An 18,930-nucleotide genomic window follows, 5' to 3' on the forward strand; every position below is an offset into this window, starting at 1 on the left:
AAGTGTTTTGCTAAGAAACTTTGGATGGATTTCTTCAGGTGCCAAGTCAAAGTCAGGGACAGTTTAAAATCATCTGATGAGACATAGCACAAAATTCCATTGATCTGCTTTTAATAAACTTCCCAGCAGGAAAAGTGGTTAGAAACGAGCCCCTGGTGGTCTTGGCCTGATGTTTCCTAGTTAAGCCTTGTTTCTGGGGAGACATTTGCAGGTGTCCTTACAGGCCAACTTGGCCTCTTCATCCTGTCAGCCCCAGAACCCATCTGAAACCCAGGAGGAGGTGACTGTCCATTGTCTGTTAGGCTCTGAGCCGAGATCAGTGTTGCTTGCCCCAAAGGGGTCCAGCTCAAGTGCTCTGCTCTGAATCTGCAGCAGTGAGGGGAGGAGGTAAGAGCCAGGGCAAGAGCCACTGAACTGCCAGTGCCAAGAAGCCAAGAGATGGGAACTTCACCTATATCTGCCTCTCCCTTGTGTGTGTCATCCTCAGCAATGGGTGACCAGCCGGCAGATGCGCTTCGAAGGCGGATTTCAGGGCCGTTGCAACAAGCTGGTGGATGGCTGCTACTCCTTCTGGCAGGCGGGGCTCCTGCCCCTGCTGCACCGTGCACTGCACGCTCAAGGTGAGCCCGGGGGCGCTGTTGGTGGGGGGGCGGGCTGCTGGCGGGGGCCCAGCGATGTCCCGCGGCTGCTCATCAAGTCAGGAGGCCAGCATGCTTTTTCACGGGGGCAGAAATAATCTCTGTCTATCCTGAAGTGCAGATGCCCGGCTTGGAACCTCCTGCCTTAGGCATGCACAGAGCAGGACTCAATTTCAGGGTTCAGCTGCGTTACGATGGCTGCTTCAGATTGGCTATGGCCAGGAGTTAGGTGCATGTCCTGGGCCCCAGGGTGATTGCCACCTCCACTGGGTGTGAAGCCACAGTTTCCAGGGCAGAGTTCTGCCATCAGTCAGACTGGAACTGAAAACCCATGCTGTGCACATTGCGGTCACAACAGTAACCAAACAGGCACTTGCAGAAAGGGGCAGAGATACAGAGTCTGTGCGGAAAAGATCCTGTGTCTGACCAGCTTTGTTGAGGCCGCCATTAGAAATGCGCCATTAGAAATATCTTAAATTCATTGACGTGTCCTAAATGCAAGTTTGTCCCGCCCTTCCTCCACCTGGATTGGAGAGACCTGTGTTTGTTTCTGTAGCATCTCAAATGGGACTGCCAAACCAAAGCACTCAGAGAGCAAGCGAAACTTCTGGGAGCCTTCCTTTATTAGTCTTGAAATCTCAGGTTGCCTGCAGACTCCCAGATCAGCTTTCTTATTAATTTTATGTGAGAGCAGGGTGTTTCTGGGGAAACCAGGGAGAGGGGAAGTCATGGCTGCCTGGCTGGGTCCTGATCTATTCTTGGAGTGAGATCCCTTGGCCCAGAGGGAAGGTTTTCTTTGGACTTAGTAGTTGGGTAATTAGTTGCTCAAATGTGGAAGATGAGATTCTTTGCTACTGCCTTGCCATCCCCATGTGCCTTTTTATCTTCTTTGGCTCATCTTTCTGAGCCCCTTTTCTTTACTTTCTTCATTTCATTTGAGTTGTGGCCACTTTGGATACAGACTTGAAGAAAGCACCACCTCTACCCATTCTCCCCATTCTCCCAGTCATAGTCTGTCCTGAGATTCCTTGCCTGGGGCCCCTGGGCTTCTGATCTCGGGGCATTAAGAATTATCGTTCTCCTGACTTGAGCCTGCACTGTCTCTGGCTTGACCGCTGGAATAGAGAAGCCAAGAAATCCCCGAGAGTCCAATGTTCTCAAAGCAAAAGTCGCCTGGGGTTTTAATGATTTCTTTATCTGGAACTGGTGAGGTGAAGCCCCTGGTAAAATGGGCAGCCTTTCACAGACCTGCCCCTGGCCGTGATGCCTTTGCAGGAGCATTCAGGAGAGCTGCTACAGGAGCGCCACCTGCCAGTATGGGTGGCGGGGGGGGGTGGTGGGGATGGGGTCCTGCTGACATTTTGTTTATTGTAGCACCTGCTCTGGAGGCCTGATCGCACTCAGAGCTTTGCCTGTAGAAGAGGTTGCCACAACCCAACCGCTCATGAAAAGGTTAATAGGGGCTAAGCAGTTAAGCGTATGCCTTTGGCTCAGGTCATGATGTTGGGTCCTGGGATCGAGGCCCACCCTGGGCTCCTCGCTCAGCAGGGAGTCTGCTTCTCCCTCTCCCTCCGCTGCTCCTCGCCACTTGCTCTCTCTCTTTCTCCAACAAATAAAATCTTTTTTTTTTTTTTAAAAAAGGTTAATAGTTAAGGCCTTGCAGCTTTTTTGCTGCCTGAGAGAGGAGACCCGAGTTGGGCTTGAAGCTCACCCATGTCTCAGCAACAGTGAGAAAGGAGGAAGGGAAGTGTCTCGAGCAGGAGGCATAATACTGACATTGGGAGTCAAAAGGAGACGATGGGTGGAAAGGTATTCATAATATACTATGATCAAAGATTTCAAAGCAGCGTGTATATAATTCCATTTTTTTTTTAAGAGAGAGAGAGAGAGAGAGAGAGTGCAAATGAGGGGCAGGGGGAGAGGGAAAGAGAGAATCTGAAGCAAGCTCCATACTCAGTAAGGAGCCTGATGCGGCACTTGAGCTCACGACCCTGAGATCATGACCTGAGCTGAAATCAAGAGTTGGATGCTTAACTGACTGAGCCAGCCGGGTGCCCCATAATTCCATTTTTAGTGAAGAGTTGACTCTAAAAAATTACTAGAAGGTATCTGGGTTGTGAAAAGACAAGTGATACTTGTTTTCTTTCTTATTTGTATCTTCTGATTTTCTGCAATTAATTTGTATTTCTTACATAAAGAAAAGTTATTTTACCAAAGAATAGAAATTCTATAAGCAAAACAAGAAAGAAGGTGGGAAAAATTATTTACGACAAATGAGAAAGGGCTAATTTCTTTGAGAGACTCTTACAAATCACTAAGAAATAGCTGACCCTCCCTGAAACCCAGGCAGAGGATCTGAACAGGGAGATTCAGAACAGGCAGGGAAGGAGCTCCTGGTGGTGTTGCTTTTGCTACTGTTCCCCCCCTTCCTGGCGGGTGACCAAGACTTGCTCAACCTGGGACTCAACAGAGTCCTTCACACGGATTTTCTCGTTTGAGCCTCAGAACAATGTCATGAAATAGGTAGTCTTGTCACCCCCATTTTACAGAGGAGGAAACAAAGAACAGTAAGGCTAAGTGACTTATTCTCTGATACCGGATCGCCATCTACCACGGTGTAGCTGCCACAGGTGTATAAATGGAACAAAAAGATATAGTGAAAGATGTGCAAATCAAATCAGTGAGACACTGGTCGCTTTTACTGTCAGATTGCCAGAGATGAGAAAACATGGTGCCAGTGTTGGGGAGAGTGTGGGAAAACGGGCAGTTTTGAGTGTGGGTGTAAATAGCTGTATCGGTTTTTGGAGGGTCATTTGGAGACTTGTTTAAATTACTTAAACCGGGCTAGTGCATGGTCAGGAATTTACCTGCAGAGATATTAGCAAAGGAATGGCGAACAACCCAACCACTCATGAAAAGGTTAATAGGGGCTAAGCAGTTAAGCGTATGCCTTTGGCTCAGGTCATGATGTTAGGTCCTGGGATCGAGGCCCACCCTGGGCTCCTCGCTCAGCAGGGAGTATGCTTCTCCCTCTCCCTCCGCTGCTCCTTGCCACTCGCGCTCTCTCTTTCTCCAACAAATAAAATCTTTTTTTTTAAAAAAAAGGTTAATAGTTAAATGTATTACGATTTCTCCATACCATGGTTACATGCGATGGGCTCCTATGGAAAACTCTCCAGAACCCAACATGAAGTGTAAAAGGTTTGGTCTGTGTGCACATGGGCTGACAGCCCCACAGCTTTTCCTGGAGGTGAGCAAAACCCCTTTAACAATGGGCACTTTTGGGAGACGGATGGGAGTTGAAGGGAGGGAGACTCATGTACTGAAATTGTTTTTCTTCTGTACCATACCTGCTTTTTCCCTAACATGTTCATTCCTACTTTTATCTCAGCAAACAACCCAGTACACTTTAAAGGTGATGATCCTCTTGCTAGTTAAAGAGGTAACAAGGGGCCGACCCCTGGCGGCGCACATACCCAGTCCCACCTCCCTGGCTCCACGCAGGTCGCTGCTGTATGGGTGTAGAACACAGTGGTTGACTAGAAGAACAAATTATTAAGACTTTTAAAATATAAAATGCTGACCAAATTGGAGTTCTTTGGTTTCTATGGAGCCGTAGGAAACTGGCAGGCCCATGAGCAGTTACGGTGGCTTGAATGTTCTCAGAGGCATGCTGCAGGCGTGTTTCTGTCCACCTGCGAAGTTGAGCTACGTGTCACTGTGCCTGTCAGTTTCCATTTGGGAACACTTTTGGAAAGGAATCTTTGAGATGAAAAATGACATGGTGATGGGGATTCATAATGTGAGGGAGAGGTGTGGAGGATTGAGAAGGCTGATTCCAAGCCCGTCAGCACCCTGTCGTCATGTCCACCTTTGTCTGTGATTTTGTGTGCTGCCGTGCAAATTCCAGGATTCTGGGAAGCTCCTTGTCGGGCTTGTGAACTTTGAGCTTGCAGACTTCAGTAATACAGCATGTAATGGACCTACTCTGTAATCTGTCTAATAGTAAACATAGTAGTTTCATTTCAGATTCTGATTTTAGTGATAGGTTAGCACTTACCTTAATATAATAGTCTTTTACTTCTTATAGGATATAGAATAAAGGTGTATTTTGTACAGATGCTTAGTGCAGTTATTCTGAACTTTAATGCATTTGCTTTTTAAAAAAATAAGAGCTTTCTTGAGATATAATTCATATAACCATATAATTCACTTATTTAAAATATACAATTTAGTGGTTTTTAGTGGCATCACAAGAGTTGTGCAGCCATGACCATAATCAGTTTTAGGATTTTCATCACCTCCCCAAAGTCCCTGTAGCTATTAAATATGCTTCTTTAAAGAAGAAATCACAAAGGAAAAATCAATAGTATTATTATAGCATAGAAAAATCTATGCCTCTAGTGTTAAATGGAAAACACAAAATACAAAATTATAATAACTACACAGAAAAATGCATAGAAACAAAAAAAGACTGAAAAAGAAAAATTAGTTTTTAATTGCTATTTACAGACTGATTGCTATCTTTGTAGTAGCCCAGGGATCAAGGTATAAAATTAACCAAGGATTGAATGCATGTGTGTAGTTTTTAAAAACCAGTTCCCATGTAAGAGCTTCTGGAAACTTCCATCTGTTGGCAGTCTGTCTCTCCTCCCCACCTGATAACTGTATGGCGCACAGAATTCTCTGACCATACAGATTCAGCTTCAGAGTGTAGAAGCCTGGTTGCTTGTTCCTAGTTTAGTATTATTACCAGAATTGCCAGTTTCTGCTTCTGCTACCATATGAGATGACGCAAGAATCCTGGCACTTACTAGTAATGCTGCTTAGGAAAAGTTTTTGAGCCAAGAGAAAAGTTGGAGGATGCCCTTTGGAGATAGATGAAGTTCAGGCTGAGAAAAGAGAAGGAACAGACAGACATCACCCCTGTTGAGAGTTCTCTTAGCCAGAGTTGGAGATGTGCTAGAGGAAGTGTCTTAAGGAGCCCAGAGTAGTTTAGGGCGCCTGGCTGGTGTAGTTGGTTAAGTGACCCAACTCTTGGTTTTGGCTCAGGTCGTGATCTCAGGGTTGTGGGATCGAGCCCCGTGTTGGCCTCCACATTCAGCACAGAGTTTGCTTGGGACTTTCTCTCCTCCCTCTGACCCTCCTCCCCCCCCAAATAAAGAAAATCTTGAAAAAAGAAGAAGAGTAGGGATTTGTGGACTGAGTCCGGGGGCAGTATCAGTGTCGATCTGGAAGGCGGAAGCAGCTGGCTCACACCTTCACGGATGTGGTCTCAGACCGGCATCCACTCTGTGCTGCTGCTCTGACTGGAGTCAAAGGTCAGGAGAAGGGACATATCGCGGGACTTGGGTGAAGGTGTTGAGTGTCCTGAGAATGCAATTTTCAGAATTCGTCCAGGAAGAACAGAGGGAAAACTTGACTGTCCCCAGTGGGTAATAAAGTACAAAGACTGTCCTTGACACTGCCGGTGTCCCGGGCCTGGGCCGGTGCTGATCCTCTGCCTTTCTGCAGGCGACCCTGCCCTCAGCATGAGCCACTGGATGTTTCATCAGCAGGCCCTGCAGGAGTACATCCTCATGTGCTGCCAGTGCCCCGCGGGGGGGCTTCTGGATAAACCTGGCAAGTGAGTGCCTTCTCTCAGGGGAGGGGGCCATGGGGAAGGGAGGGAGGGTGTGCCACTCAGGCCTACGCAGGGCTCTGCAGAGGGCAGCAGCTGCTGACCTTTAAGAGCCCGGTATCCAGGGGCGCCTGGGTGGCTCGGTGGGTTAAAGCCTCTGCCTTCGGCTTGGGTCGTGATCCCAGGGTCCTGGGATCGAGCCCCATGTCGGGCTCTCTGCTCGCCGGGAGCCTGCTTCCTCCTCTCTCTCTCTCTCTCTCTCTGCCTGTCTCTCTGCCTACTTGTGATCTCTGTCAAGTGAATGGATAAAATCTTAAAAAAAAAAAAAAAAAAAAAAAAAGAGTCCGGTATCTGGGGGTGGGGTGTGGGGAGTCCCTTTGCGTCCAGCTGCTTAGTTGTGGTGGGGGCACCCCCTTCCAGTGCCATCCTGGCATCCTCAGTGCCCATCCTTTCCCCATGCTTATGTGACCCCCCCCCCAGGTAAGTCATACAGATTGCTGGTGCGTAGCTTTTCTTTCCTCCCCCACTTTTTTTTTTTTTTTAAACTAAACTGATCTAAATAGAACAGGATACAGGATTTTAAAACCCTTGAGTGTCGTAAACAGAAATTATAATCACCACAACTATTGCCGCATACACTGGATATCTTTAGGCACCACAGTCAAAGCAAAGGGAAATCAGATAAATCCTGTCCCTGTGGCTACTGGGCTTGGACACACCCTGCCCCTGCTGACACGCTGGGCAAGACCCAGCTCCGGGCTGGTCTCCAGCAGTTGATCAGGAAGAACGTGGCCCGTTTCCAGGCATTTTGGTAGTCTTTCAGAGAAGTATATTAACTTAGCACCAGCACCACCCTGGAGAGCCCTTTCTAGAAGACCAGAGGGAAGAAGAAGAGGAGGGACCCCGGAGGGGCCAAGCCCTCAGGGACAGTTCCCACTGTGGGCCAGGGCGGAAGGACGGGGCTTTGAGAAAGGCTGCCGGGTGGCAGTGGGACGTGGGGGTGCATCCTGGGTCTGGATCTCTTGTGGGAGGCTGCGCCTGCGGGATCTGTGGGGAGCAGAGGAGCCCCTGCTCAGAGGGCTTATCCTCACCTTGTCCTTGCAGGTCTCGGGACTTCTACCACACCTGCTACTGCCTGAGTGGCCTGTCCATAGCCCAGCACTTTGGCAGTGGAGCCATGTTGCACGATGTGGTCCTGGGAGTGCCAGAAAATGCCCTGGTAAGGTGGGATGGCGGATGTGATACCTCTTCTGCACAGGGTCCCCAGGACGGGGCTTACCAAGAGAGCAGAGCAGCCGCTCTTGCCGTTCAGAACCCTCTGTGCATATCCTGTGCGCGGGCCTGCGAGCACACTGTCCCCCCAGACCCTCCTGGATTCACACCTTCCCGGAGGAGCTTGTGACTGAGGAGGAAGCTACCAAAAGGCAAACTCAGGCTTCCAGGTGGGGGGGTGGGGTCCAGTCTGCCACAGAGGATTTGTGCCTTTACCCCCTGCCTCTTAACCATTAGTTCCTCAAAGGGAGCTGCTCAGAGGCAGTAAGTTTCTGGAATCTGCAGCCATGCAGCGCTGGCGCATGGCCTGCTGTCTTCTGGAGCCCTCAGCTGGCATAGCCGCTCTCCCGAGAAGCTTCCAGACTTCCTCTAAACGAGGTCTCCGTGAAATGCACCTCCACAGTGCCCTGTTTGTGCCCTCCCCAGTACCCAGCACAATTTGTAATGTGTGTGTTTAACTCGTTTTTGTCTGCTGCCCCCCAAAACTGTCAGCCCCACGCGGGCCGGAAGTTCAGCCCACCTCCAGCCCTAGAGCAGCCCGGCCACAATGAAACAGCCCTGAGCCCAGACCTGAGCCTGGGATGTGACTCCAGCTTACACTGTCCACAGCTGACAAATAATGGGGTCCATGCAGACGGTCACAAAATAGCTCCCATAGAAGGAACACAGATGGCCAGGCGATAGACGGAAAGACGCTCAACCTCACTGATAAGCAGAGCAAATCGGAGTAACCACCACTCAGCTTTTTCAAGTCTTAACAGTTTTTTCCATATTTGCCTCCCACACAACCCTTTTCCCTTTGTCTCGCTACCCACCTCCCCAGCATCACGTTGTCCTCAGTTTGACACTTGTCTTGCCAGCCGGTGTCGTTGTGCCATCTCCGGCAACAGCACAGAGAGGGTGTGCTTTTGTGCCTTTTAGAGCACGACCTGCTGCCCGTGTCCCGTGCGCTGCTTCTCTTGCCGACCCTGTGCTTGGACATTTATCTGCGTTCATGTGCTGCTCTGGTGTATCCATTGTTAACAACTCTGCGGTATTCCTGGGTGCAAACGGACTGCAATTTTCCTTCTGTTGGTTAACATCAATATGGTTTCAGTTCGTGCTGTTGCAGACAGACTTGCCGTGTACTTTCTTGTGTTAGTTTCTCTAGGGGAGATTCGCTGGGTTGAAGAGAACACGCGCTTCACCTTCACTAGACAGCGCCTCCCGCCCCCCGCTCGGGGTGTTACACTCCATGCTCACGCAGAACTCAGGGGAGTCGCACTGTTGTCCAACTTCTCCGTTCTGCCGTTCGACACGTGGGAAGTGGTACCTCGGTTTTATTTCTGCGTTTCCCTGATTACTAGTAACCTTGAGCATCTTTACAGATGCTCATTGACCATTTGTGTTGTATCTTCCGTGACTTGGCTGCCGGCTGCTTGCTTTCTTGCTGATTGTGATTTTAATTGTTTGCCCTTTTCTCATACATTTGTTGGAGTTCTCTGTGTGTTGATAGTAATCCTCTGTCGGTGGTGTGTGTGTAGAGTCTCTTCTAGTTCGTGACTTGTCTTTTCACTTTTCGTGGTTTTTTTTCTTGCTCTTGAAAGGGAGATTTTTAATTTTATAGTGAACAATTTTATTGCCTTTTCGGTTTTTGAGGGTGTGGAGGGGAGGGATACTTAAGAAATCTTTCCCTACCCTGAGGTCATACTTATATTTTCTTCCAAACAGTCTAAAGTTTTGCCTTTCCCTCTAGATTTTTAATTTTCTTGGAATTGATTTTTGTCTGTTGGATATAATTTTCTCTTTTTCCCATGTGGATGAACAGTTGACCAGCCGCACTACTAACTGAAGTTTACAACTGTCCTACTGATGTGTGTCCCGTACGTCACGTACCTGAGTTTCTGTATCCGAGGTGACTCTGTTCTGTTCCTTTGGTCTGTTTGCCTTACTGCACTGTCTTAAGCAAATCTTAAATGCAGGTAGGCAAGTCCCATCCACTTTGTTCTTTTTACTCGAAATTGCCTTCCTATTCTTTGCTTTTTGCTTTTTCCTGTGGATTTTAGGATCAGCTTATCAAGTCCCACAAAAAACTATAACGGAATTTTTATGGGAATTTGCATTGGACTTAAGATTAATGGGAGAGAACTGACTTCTGAGGCTTTCCATTTGTGAACACGATTTTTCAGATTATCTTACACGTCCTTCAGTGGTGTTTTATCATTTTCTCCATAAAAGACTAGCACATCTTTTGTTAGACTTATGCCTAGGAAATTTATAGCTTTTGTGTCTGTTGTGATTGGATTTTTCTTCCTTTATATTTTGTAACTGGTTGTTACTAAAGTACAGAAATGATATTTATATTTTAATTTTGTATTTAGCCACCTTGCTAAACTTACTTAGTAGTTGTAATAGCTTGTAGAATCTCTTAGATTTTCTACTTAGAATGTGGTGTTATTTTAAAATGAGGACAGTTCTGCCTTTTTCTTTCTGGTGTTTTTTTTTAAAGATATTTATTAGAGTGTAAGTAGGAAGAGAGTACAAGTAGGGGGAGGGGCACAAGGAGAGGAAGAGAGAAAATTCTCAAGTAGACTGTGACATGGGGCTCCATCCCATGACCCTGAAATCCCAACTTGAGCTGAAACCAAGAGTTGGACATTCAACCAACTGAGCCACCCAGGCACCTCTTTCTTTCTGATTCTTAAGAGTTTTATTTCTGTTTTCTGCCTTGAGATACTGTCTAAGGTCCCCATAGAGTGCTGACTGGAGACAGTCATGGGGGGTGCTCCTATCTTGCTTCTGGTTGTAATGGGAAGGCGTTTATAATTTCACCATTATGTAGGATCCTTACTGTTGTTTTTTTTTTAAGATTTTATTTATTTATTTGAGAGAGAGAACACAAGCAGAGGGATGGGCAGAGGGAATGGGAGGCTCTCTGCTGAGCAGGCAGCCTGATGTGGGGTTGGACCCCAGGATCCTGGGATCGTGACCTGAGCCGAAGGCAGACCTTACTGACTGAGCCACGCAGGCACCCCTGAGGGTTTTGACAAATACTTCCTATCTGGTTAAGGATGTTACTTACCTTCACTTCCTGGTTTGCTAGGTTGTTGTTTTGTTTCAATCATAATCTAATATTAAATTTTATTGAGTGCTTTTTCTGCACCTGATTTTCTCCTTTAATCAAATATGCTGTTAATAAATGTTCTGATGATAACCTTACATTCCCAGGATCAGCCCTTCTTGGTCATAGGACAGTGTGTGTGTGTGTGTGTGTGTGTGTGTGTATTTAATACATTGCTAGATTCAGTTTGCTAGTATTTTTTTGGCCAGTATTTTTATTTAGGACTTTTTGCAAGATACTCAAAAGAAAAACTGATCTAAAAATTTTGTTTTATTGTATTGCTTTTTCCAGTTTATATTTCAGGATACTATCATAGCCTCATAAAATTAGATGGGTATCTTCTCTCCCTGTCATACGCCCCCCCCCCCATCTTTTTTTTTTAAGTCTTTGAGAACACTTGTACAGGTTAGAGATGATCTGTTTCTTGTAGGTTGATAGCATTTGCTTGAAGAGCCATCTAGGCCTGGTATCCTGGGGCAAGAACGATGGTAGCAGAATAAGCAGTTGTTTTATTGATTTAATTTATTCATATGTTTTAAAGAGCTTCTTGAGTAAATTTTGAAAATTATATTGCTCTATAGAGTTACTGAGTTTATCTGTACTTTTATATGTTTTGGCATAAAATCGCTCATAGTATTCTCTCTTAGAAGTTTTAAAACCTTGGGGCACCTGGGTGCTCAGGCATTGAGCATCGAACTTTTTGATTTTGGCTCAGGTCATGATCTCGGGTGATGAGATCAAGCCCTGCGAGGGGCTCTGGACTCAAGGTGCAGTCTGTTTGGGATTCTTTCCCTCTCCTTCTTCCTGCCCCACTCACTCTTGCTCTCTCTCTAAAATAAACAAATAAAATGTTAAAAAATAAGCTTTTAAACCTCTCCTGCAGTTCTGTTCCTTTCTTCATTCTCCCCAAATGGAAGAGTCCTGAATACTGGCCCCCAGCTGTACTCTGTCTTAGACCCAAAGTTTCTGTTGGGTTTCTTGGAGGCAGTGGAATAATATAAAAGAATTTAAATATGGCCTGACACATTTACTCATCATAGGGTTGTGTTCCTTTTTCAGTATTACAAATGTAAATACATGATGATTGTTTTAATAATTGGAATATATATAAAAGTACAATTAAGAAAATTTAAAACAATCACATCACTATTCCTATTTGGGTGTTGTGTCTGACTTCTGCCTATAAATCACATCTATGAACACATTTTCGAAAACTTTAGGATAACGTGCATACCGTTTTCCTCCATGAGCATTTGCCCATCATTACATATTTTGAAAGCATGTTTTTAAATGGCTACATAGTAGTCCTTTGTGTCCCATGTAGTGTTCAATGTTTATACTAATACCTTGTCTTTGGACATCAGGGCCTTGTGGGTGGATCTCCCCGGTGTCTCTGATGAGTCCTCCTTCTGATAAATGCTTACAAGTGCATTGAATTTAACGGCTTCAAGGCTGTGCCCATTCCCAGGGACCACTGGAGCTGCTAACTGGCCTCTGTCCTTCTCTTTGCAGCAGCCCACTCACCCTGTGTACAATATCGGACCAGATAAGGTGATCCAGGCCACCATGCACTTTCTGCAGAAGCCAGTCCCCGGCTTTGAAGAGCGAGAGGACGAGGCACCAGCACAGCCCGCCACCGCCTAGAAGACAAGGCTCCCATGGCTCTCTGCTCACCCACCTCCCCGGTCAGACCAAGGTGTATACATTTTGATACGTACCACATTCTGTGCTGCATAAGCCTTGGCCACTATGGGGCTGTGGTCCTTTGTCCTTTCCTGTCAAACAAAACAAAACTGATGGCTCTGGGTTTGGAGAACATAGTGGCGTGGTTTTTTAAAAAGTCTTTCCACCTCTATCAAACCAAAAATCTGTCAGCCCGCGTGGCACCTGAACCTGGCTCTGGCCTGGCCTGGGTTGTTGGGGAGCGATGCGCCCTGGGCAGAAGCAGCCCTCGCCACCAGCTCTCCAGCCTGGACAGTGGTACTGAAACGAACGGCATCTATGAGTCACTGCTGCCTCCCCCCCCACTCTCCCCGTACGCCACCCTTACGTCACCAGGAAGGTGCCGTCCTGTGGGTGGAAATAAGTGCTCTGTGCCAAGGGGAAGGGGGAGCTTTGGTCCCATCAGACTGAATTCTCTAGAAAAAGTCATGGTGGGACTTCACTATGAGATGCCCAAGGCTGCAGGGGAAGGGAGCCGGGGGTGGCGGAGAAAGGTCTCCTTGGGTTGTGAGCTCCTGCCCCTCTGCCTGGAGAACCGAGCCACACTCTCCCCAGGGCCGCCGATGGGTGCGCAGGCGCTTTGCTTCAGCCACCTGGGTGGTGACTTCGACCCAAGAAGCCAATTATGAGTGAAAATGAACCTCTAGCTCGGTTCTGCACTCGAGGAAGCAGCCCCAGTACTCACCCCTCCCCCGCCCCATCATGTGAAAACCCCTCTCAGTGACCCCTCTGCGTGTTTCCATCTCCCGTCAGACCCCCAGCCCGGCCCCCTCAGAGATGGTGTTGTCTTCTCTCATCCCAAGTATTAATGCTACTAAGTCTTTCACCTTAATTTGACTCAGGATTTATTCACGTCCTGCCCACTCTGGGCCCCAGACATAAAATGAAGTGCTCGGTGGGCCGGCTGCTGCTGAGGCCGGAGCCGAGGAACCCTGGCTGAGGCGGGCGGGGGGCCGCCCCACGTGCTCAGCCTGTCCGGGCCTCTGCGGCTCACAGGGAACCCTTTGTCAGTCAGCGGGGTGTCGAGCTGGGCCATCTGTCCACTGCTGCAGTCCCAGCACACTCCGCGTGGCTGACCTGGCCTTCGTAAGCAGCCGTGGACTGCGGGCCGGCAGGCGCTCAGAGATGCAGCATGAGGCCCTTCTCAAAAACTCCGCCCTTTGCTGCCTCTAATTCCCTATTGCTTTGGCGGATTGGGCTATATGTATTACCTCCTTGAAATAATAAAAGAATGATCTTTTCAATGATGTCTCTCATTTGTGACTGGTACCAAGAAAATTCCCTCAGAACGTCCAGTGCTGGGAGTAACTGAAGGCTGTTCGCAGATCGCCCGTCTCCTGTGTGCAGGGTTCCAGACCCTGCGTGGGAGTGAAGATAGGCGTCTGGCTTGGGCTCCACCTTTAGACACGTCCTCCAGCCGAGGCCACAGTGGACCTAATGCACAGTGAGAGAAGCTCTGTCTTTCCCAATCTCCCCAGAGCAATTTGGTTTACTCCCCAGCACTCTGTACACCACGTCTCATGGTCTGTCTGTGTCTGTCTCCTCCCTCTGACTCTGGGCAGGGGCTGTGCTCCGAGTCCTAAGGCAAGCACTCAGCCACAGGTGGGGGTAGTCATCCTGACCAGGGGCAGGGGACTGCCACAAGAACACGAACAGGCCAGAGTCCTGCGGTCACCTGGCTTTCCTCCAGGGGTGAGGAGAGGGTGCCCTCCTCTCGGAATATAATCCCTGTCCCTGTGCTGTCATTGCCCTGGTAACAGCTTGGGCTACAAAGCAGCATGGGGAGAGGCATGCTGGCCATCACCTTAAGGAAAGGTCAAACCCTCACATGCTTGGAGCCTCACAAGGTATTAGGGGTTGGGTTGCAGTAATGGGTGTGGTTAAGAGATGGAAGGGATTGCTCGGGTGTGAGCTGGCGTTATGACACCCAGGCAGGAGGGTGTGTGCTGGCCCAGGGGTAGGTGAAGTGTGCCTCCCAGAGAAGAGAGGGTCCTTTGCTGGCACTCTTATCTCTGGGCTTTACACTGGCATAATCACGAGACTCCCTGCTCCCAGTTGGGTCTGGAGGATTTCCTGACTTTGACAGCGTTCAAATGAGTGCTGGACAGAAATTCTCAAATGTATCATGCGGCTCCTTAAGTAGAAGGCACTGATGTTGCATTCAACGTGGGGTCCATCAGTAAAGAAATACAAAGTTACCACAGATGTCTGTATCCAGAAGGGCTCCAGCTTTCCCCTTGGATGCATTTCAGACCCACCTTGAGCCCCATATAAGTCGGGCAGCCTGCTAGATTCTCCTGTGAGCAGAAGGGGAGCCTCCTAGATAAGCAGACTTCCCTGGAAAAACAGTACGAGCCAACCGTATTCCTACACTGCCTTCTCTTCGTGGCATCGTTTCTGAGTTAGAAACCACCCGTCAGATTCTGGCCACTGTGTTGGGAGCAGGGCAGTCCTATTCTTGATGAAGGCTCCTTCTCATGAAGACTTCACACAAAAGCATATGCCATAATATTAAATAACAGCTCCACGATGGCCTTCCCTTGAGAACCAGCCTTAGATCTCAGCATGCAGCTTCCTGGTGATTGAACTTAGCAGAGATGGAGGCTAGGAACCCCTGGCAAGGTGGCTGCTGCTGTGACCTTGGCTATTTCATTAATGTTAACTTTCTATGCCAGACTTGTGACAGGAGCTTCATAGGAGGAAGAGTAGAGCCCCCAGTGCCCTCTATGGTTGGGAGAAGTGGAATCCGTTGGCTTCAGATGTCAGATGCACGGATCCCAGTGGTGCCATTCTGTTGTGAAGAGCGAGGAAGTTGTCTGGTCTTCCCACCAGCTTGCCACTGATCCTACCTCCTTGTGGAAGGAGGCTGCTGGGCTATCTGCAGGAATTCTCCAGTAGCTTCGGCATCCCAACTCCAAGGGAAGGGTCATGGTCTGGGACAGGGAAATGAATGTTCTTTATGTCTGGAGGCTTTCTTAGGGCCTGTGTGGTTCGAACGATGCAGAGACCAAATACTAACAAAGATGTGGGACGGCTCTCATTCTCTGTCTGGGCTAACTTCAGTTCAATGAAAACTTGCTTTCCTAATGCTGGTAATCAGACCTGAAGCTAATGATACAGAGGTCTGTCATGGAGGTCGACTCACTGTGGCATCCATTTGGGAATGCAGGCCTTCAGCTGAGGCGGAAGTGTTTGCTAATATTTTATTAGTCTACCGTCTACACCAGGGGGCAGCAAATTTTCTCTGTAAAGTGCCAAATACTAAATATTTTTATTTATTTATTTTTAAAGATTTTAGTTATTTATTTGACAGAGATCACAGGTAGGCAGAGAGCCCGATGCGGGCCTCGATCCCAGGACCCCAGGATCAGGACCTGAGCCAAAGGCAGAGGCTTTAACCCACTGAGCCACCCAGGTGCCCCCAAATACTAAATATTTTAAGCTTTGCAAACAACTGCTCAACTTCAGTCTGCCCTTGGAGTACAAAACAGCCATAGACTTTATGAAAACAGGAGGTGGGCGAGATTTGGCCAGGTGGGCTGTACTTTGCCTCCCCCTGATCTAGGCTAAATCCCATTCATGTTCATTCAACATTCTTCCACATCTTTCCATGTAATGCTAGTCTCAGATGACAGCCGTGCTCAGTAAAGTTTGTACCAAAGATTCCAGACACCCACACGCCGTTCAGGGATTCTACTGCCTTTGAACAGGAAGGAGAATTGTATGATTTAAGACATGGTTACAAGCGGCTTAAAGTGAAGAGGAAATGTGTTGATTCACAGAGATGACCAGGAATTAACCTGGCTGTTTGGCTTCGGTAGATTTCTCCCCCTTTCTCCATCTTTCTGTATCAGCTCTACTCTCAGGCTCTCTCCATGGGAGTGTAAAATGGCGGCAGCAATTGCTCCAGGCCTTGTCTCCTCTTAGGGTGAAGTTCTGCAGATGAGAGGATGGCACCGGCCCAGTCTTCCTTCCTGGCAAGTGTCACTGCGTTTCATGGGCTTTGATCAAGCCAAGTACCTTTCCGAGAAGTGGTCTCGTGGCCAGGAGATTAGAGGGCACTGACTGACCTAAGTCTTGATCACATGCTTCCCCCCCATGAGTGGGAAATGCGGTTCCATCAGAAACACATAGTCTAAGCATGGGGGAGGAATGAAGCCCCAAATGCAAATTAGAGTTGTAGCCAAATGGAGGGACATGGATGCTAAGGAGACAAATCACCATTGCTCTCTACAACAGCGGATTATCACTGGGACAGAAACCTGTGGTGGACATGGTCGGCAACCATTCCTCCACTCCCCAACTTTGGCGGCCAGTAGGCCTGTGTGGATCTGATTCCCTTCCTACCTCCAGGTCCAGGCCCCGACTGGCCTAAGCCAGTTGTTTTAATCCGTCCCTCTTTGCTTTAGTAATTTGTTCACATCTGGCAATAACCCAAGCCGAAGCCAGTCAAATGGTTTGTCTGCGGGGATGGCTGTGGGGCCAAGCACATGGCCTGAAACAGACCAGAGAGGGAGAAGCCCTGGACATTATATGATGGAGGAAAAGCACCTTTCTCCTGTGAGGGAATGTGTGGTCTGGGACTCCTACAACCATTTTCCTACCTAGAAGGAAGCCAGTCTTAGAAGCAGTACACACACACTCCCTGACTTACTGAGAAACATGGCCAGACCCCTGGGCACATCGCTCCTGCAGCTTGCCTGGTCTCTGGCTTTTTCAGCTATGTGAGCCAACCTGAGTTGGATTTACTATTCCTTGCAACCAAAAGCATCCTAAAATATATGAAACTCTATCCCATATCAGCCCCTGGGGCATCAAAATCCTTACCTGCTGAAGGACACTGACCACCCTTGCCACATCCATCCAAAGAATAACCCCTAAGAGAGTTCCTCCTGATCTCCTGCCTTGTCTCATTCGATCCTTGACTCAGCCTCATGAGGTGGGTGAGGCAGGTGGATTATCTGCATTTTATAGCTGTAGAAGCAGGGCAGAGAGCTTCAGTGAATCACCCGTGTTTGTTAGCTACTGAATAGTGGAGTCTGAACCTGACCCCAGATTCGCTGCCTCCAAGCCCATGTGTGTCCCTCCCCCTAGGTGTTTAAAGGAAGGTGAAATGGATGGTCCCAGGAATGGGGGCCAGAGCTAAACACACATGGGTTACCTCCAGGGCTGGACGACTGAGACCACAAATGCCTGTCCCCATCTTTTACCAGAACGAGAACAGTGACAGCCAACAGTAGCGGCAGGCTCACCTCACCCTTCTAAGCCACCTCCCACTCTGCCAAGTCCTTGGTAGAGCGATGCTCCGCGCACCACAGGGGTGCCACCCCAAGTGCACAGTGTGACACCTAGTGACTCCCAAGCAAGGTCGTGGTGAGTCAATCTTTCTGGGAGCAGATCGCAGCCCTGAAGACAGCCCGTCCTCCCCGGCCTGGCCCGGCCCGCCTAACTGGTTCCTGGACATCCTCTTTCACTTCCCGGCAATAACCTCACCACTGCTTTCTACCAGCTGGTGCAGAAGGCTCCAAGAATGAGGCCAGGTGGCCGATGTTCCCCTCCCACTTCTTGGGTACATCCAAGAACAACCAGGCAGGCGGGGACAGAGTGCTGCTCGCCAGCCCAGCTTCATGGAAAACTTTCCCTGCCCTCTGCCCCTCCTGCATAAACATGACTCCTGCAAAATAACAAGAAGAACACATTTTAAAAGATAACCTTTTTATTTTAGGATAGTTTTGGATTGAGGGACAAATTGCAAGGATAGTAGACGGAGTTCCCATAGACCCCTTAAGCTGGTTTCCCTACGGTTACGGTCTTGGTATGGAATATTTGTCACATGAATGAACCAGTATCAATACATTACTACTAACTAAAGGCCATAGTTCAGTTAAATAACGGAGTTTTTACCTGATCCCCCTTTTCTGTCCCAGGATCCCATCCATGATACCTCGTTACATTTAGTTGTCAAGTCCCTCCTTAGTCTGCTCTTGGTTGTGACAGTTTCTCAGACTCTCCTTGTTTTGTATGACCTTGACAGTTCTGTGGAGGTCAGGTATTTCGTAGTGTCCCTCAGTTGGGATTTCTGTGAAAACCAATACACTGGGGCTGTGGGTTTTGGAAGGAAGGCCCCAGAGGCAGGCGCCCTGTCTTCACATCCCCTCAAGGGGCTGTGTGTCCGCATGGCTCTTAGCCTTGGGCACCTGGCTGAACAGTGTGTGTCTGGTTACCCCCCTATGAGAGTCTTTCTTCCCCTTTCCAGACTGTACCCTCTAGTAGGAAGTCCGTGTGCCTGGCCCACGGCGCAGGAATGGAGTTCTCCCCCACACCCTTGAAGGTGGTCTTCTACATAAATTATTTGGAATTTTTCTGTGGGAGCTTTGTCTTTTCTCCATTTATTTATAAAATCATGTGTGTCTATTAGTATGGACTCAGGAGTATTGATTTTATACTCTGGGTTTGTTCCATACTGTGTTATTTTATTGTTTACATTGTTCTGGCTTTGGCCATTAACTCTCTCAGCTGGTTCCTGTGTCCCTTTGACATCTCCACACTTCCTTACTTAGGAAATACTAATAAAAAAA

At 48.3% G+C, this 18,930-nt stretch overlaps 1 protein-coding gene across 1 annotated transcript in view; it reads left to right on the forward strand.

Annotated features, from left to right (window-relative positions):
- LOC111158098 (farnesyltransferase, CAAX box, beta) overlaps positions 1-13,590 on the forward strand; it is a 65,590-nt gene extending 52,000 nt beyond the window's left edge. Inside the window, 4 exon segments of the mRNA XM_022519944.1 lie at positions 488-620; positions 6,153-6,264; positions 7,363-7,477; positions 12,143-13,590. Coding sequence (XP_022375652.1) covers positions 488-620; positions 6,153-6,264; positions 7,363-7,477; positions 12,143-12,274 — 492 coding nt within the window. The 3' untranslated portion in view covers positions 12,275-13,590.
- Positions 13,591-18,930: the final 5,340 nt, after the last annotated feature.

This window comes from Enhydra lutris, unplaced genomic scaffold (assembly GCF_002288905.1).
Source record: "Enhydra lutris kenyoni isolate GAN:26980312 unplaced genomic scaffold, ASM228890v2 scaffoldscaffold4, whole genome shotgun sequence".
NCBI lineage: Eukaryota > Metazoa > Chordata > Mammalia > Carnivora > Mustelidae > Enhydra > Enhydra lutris.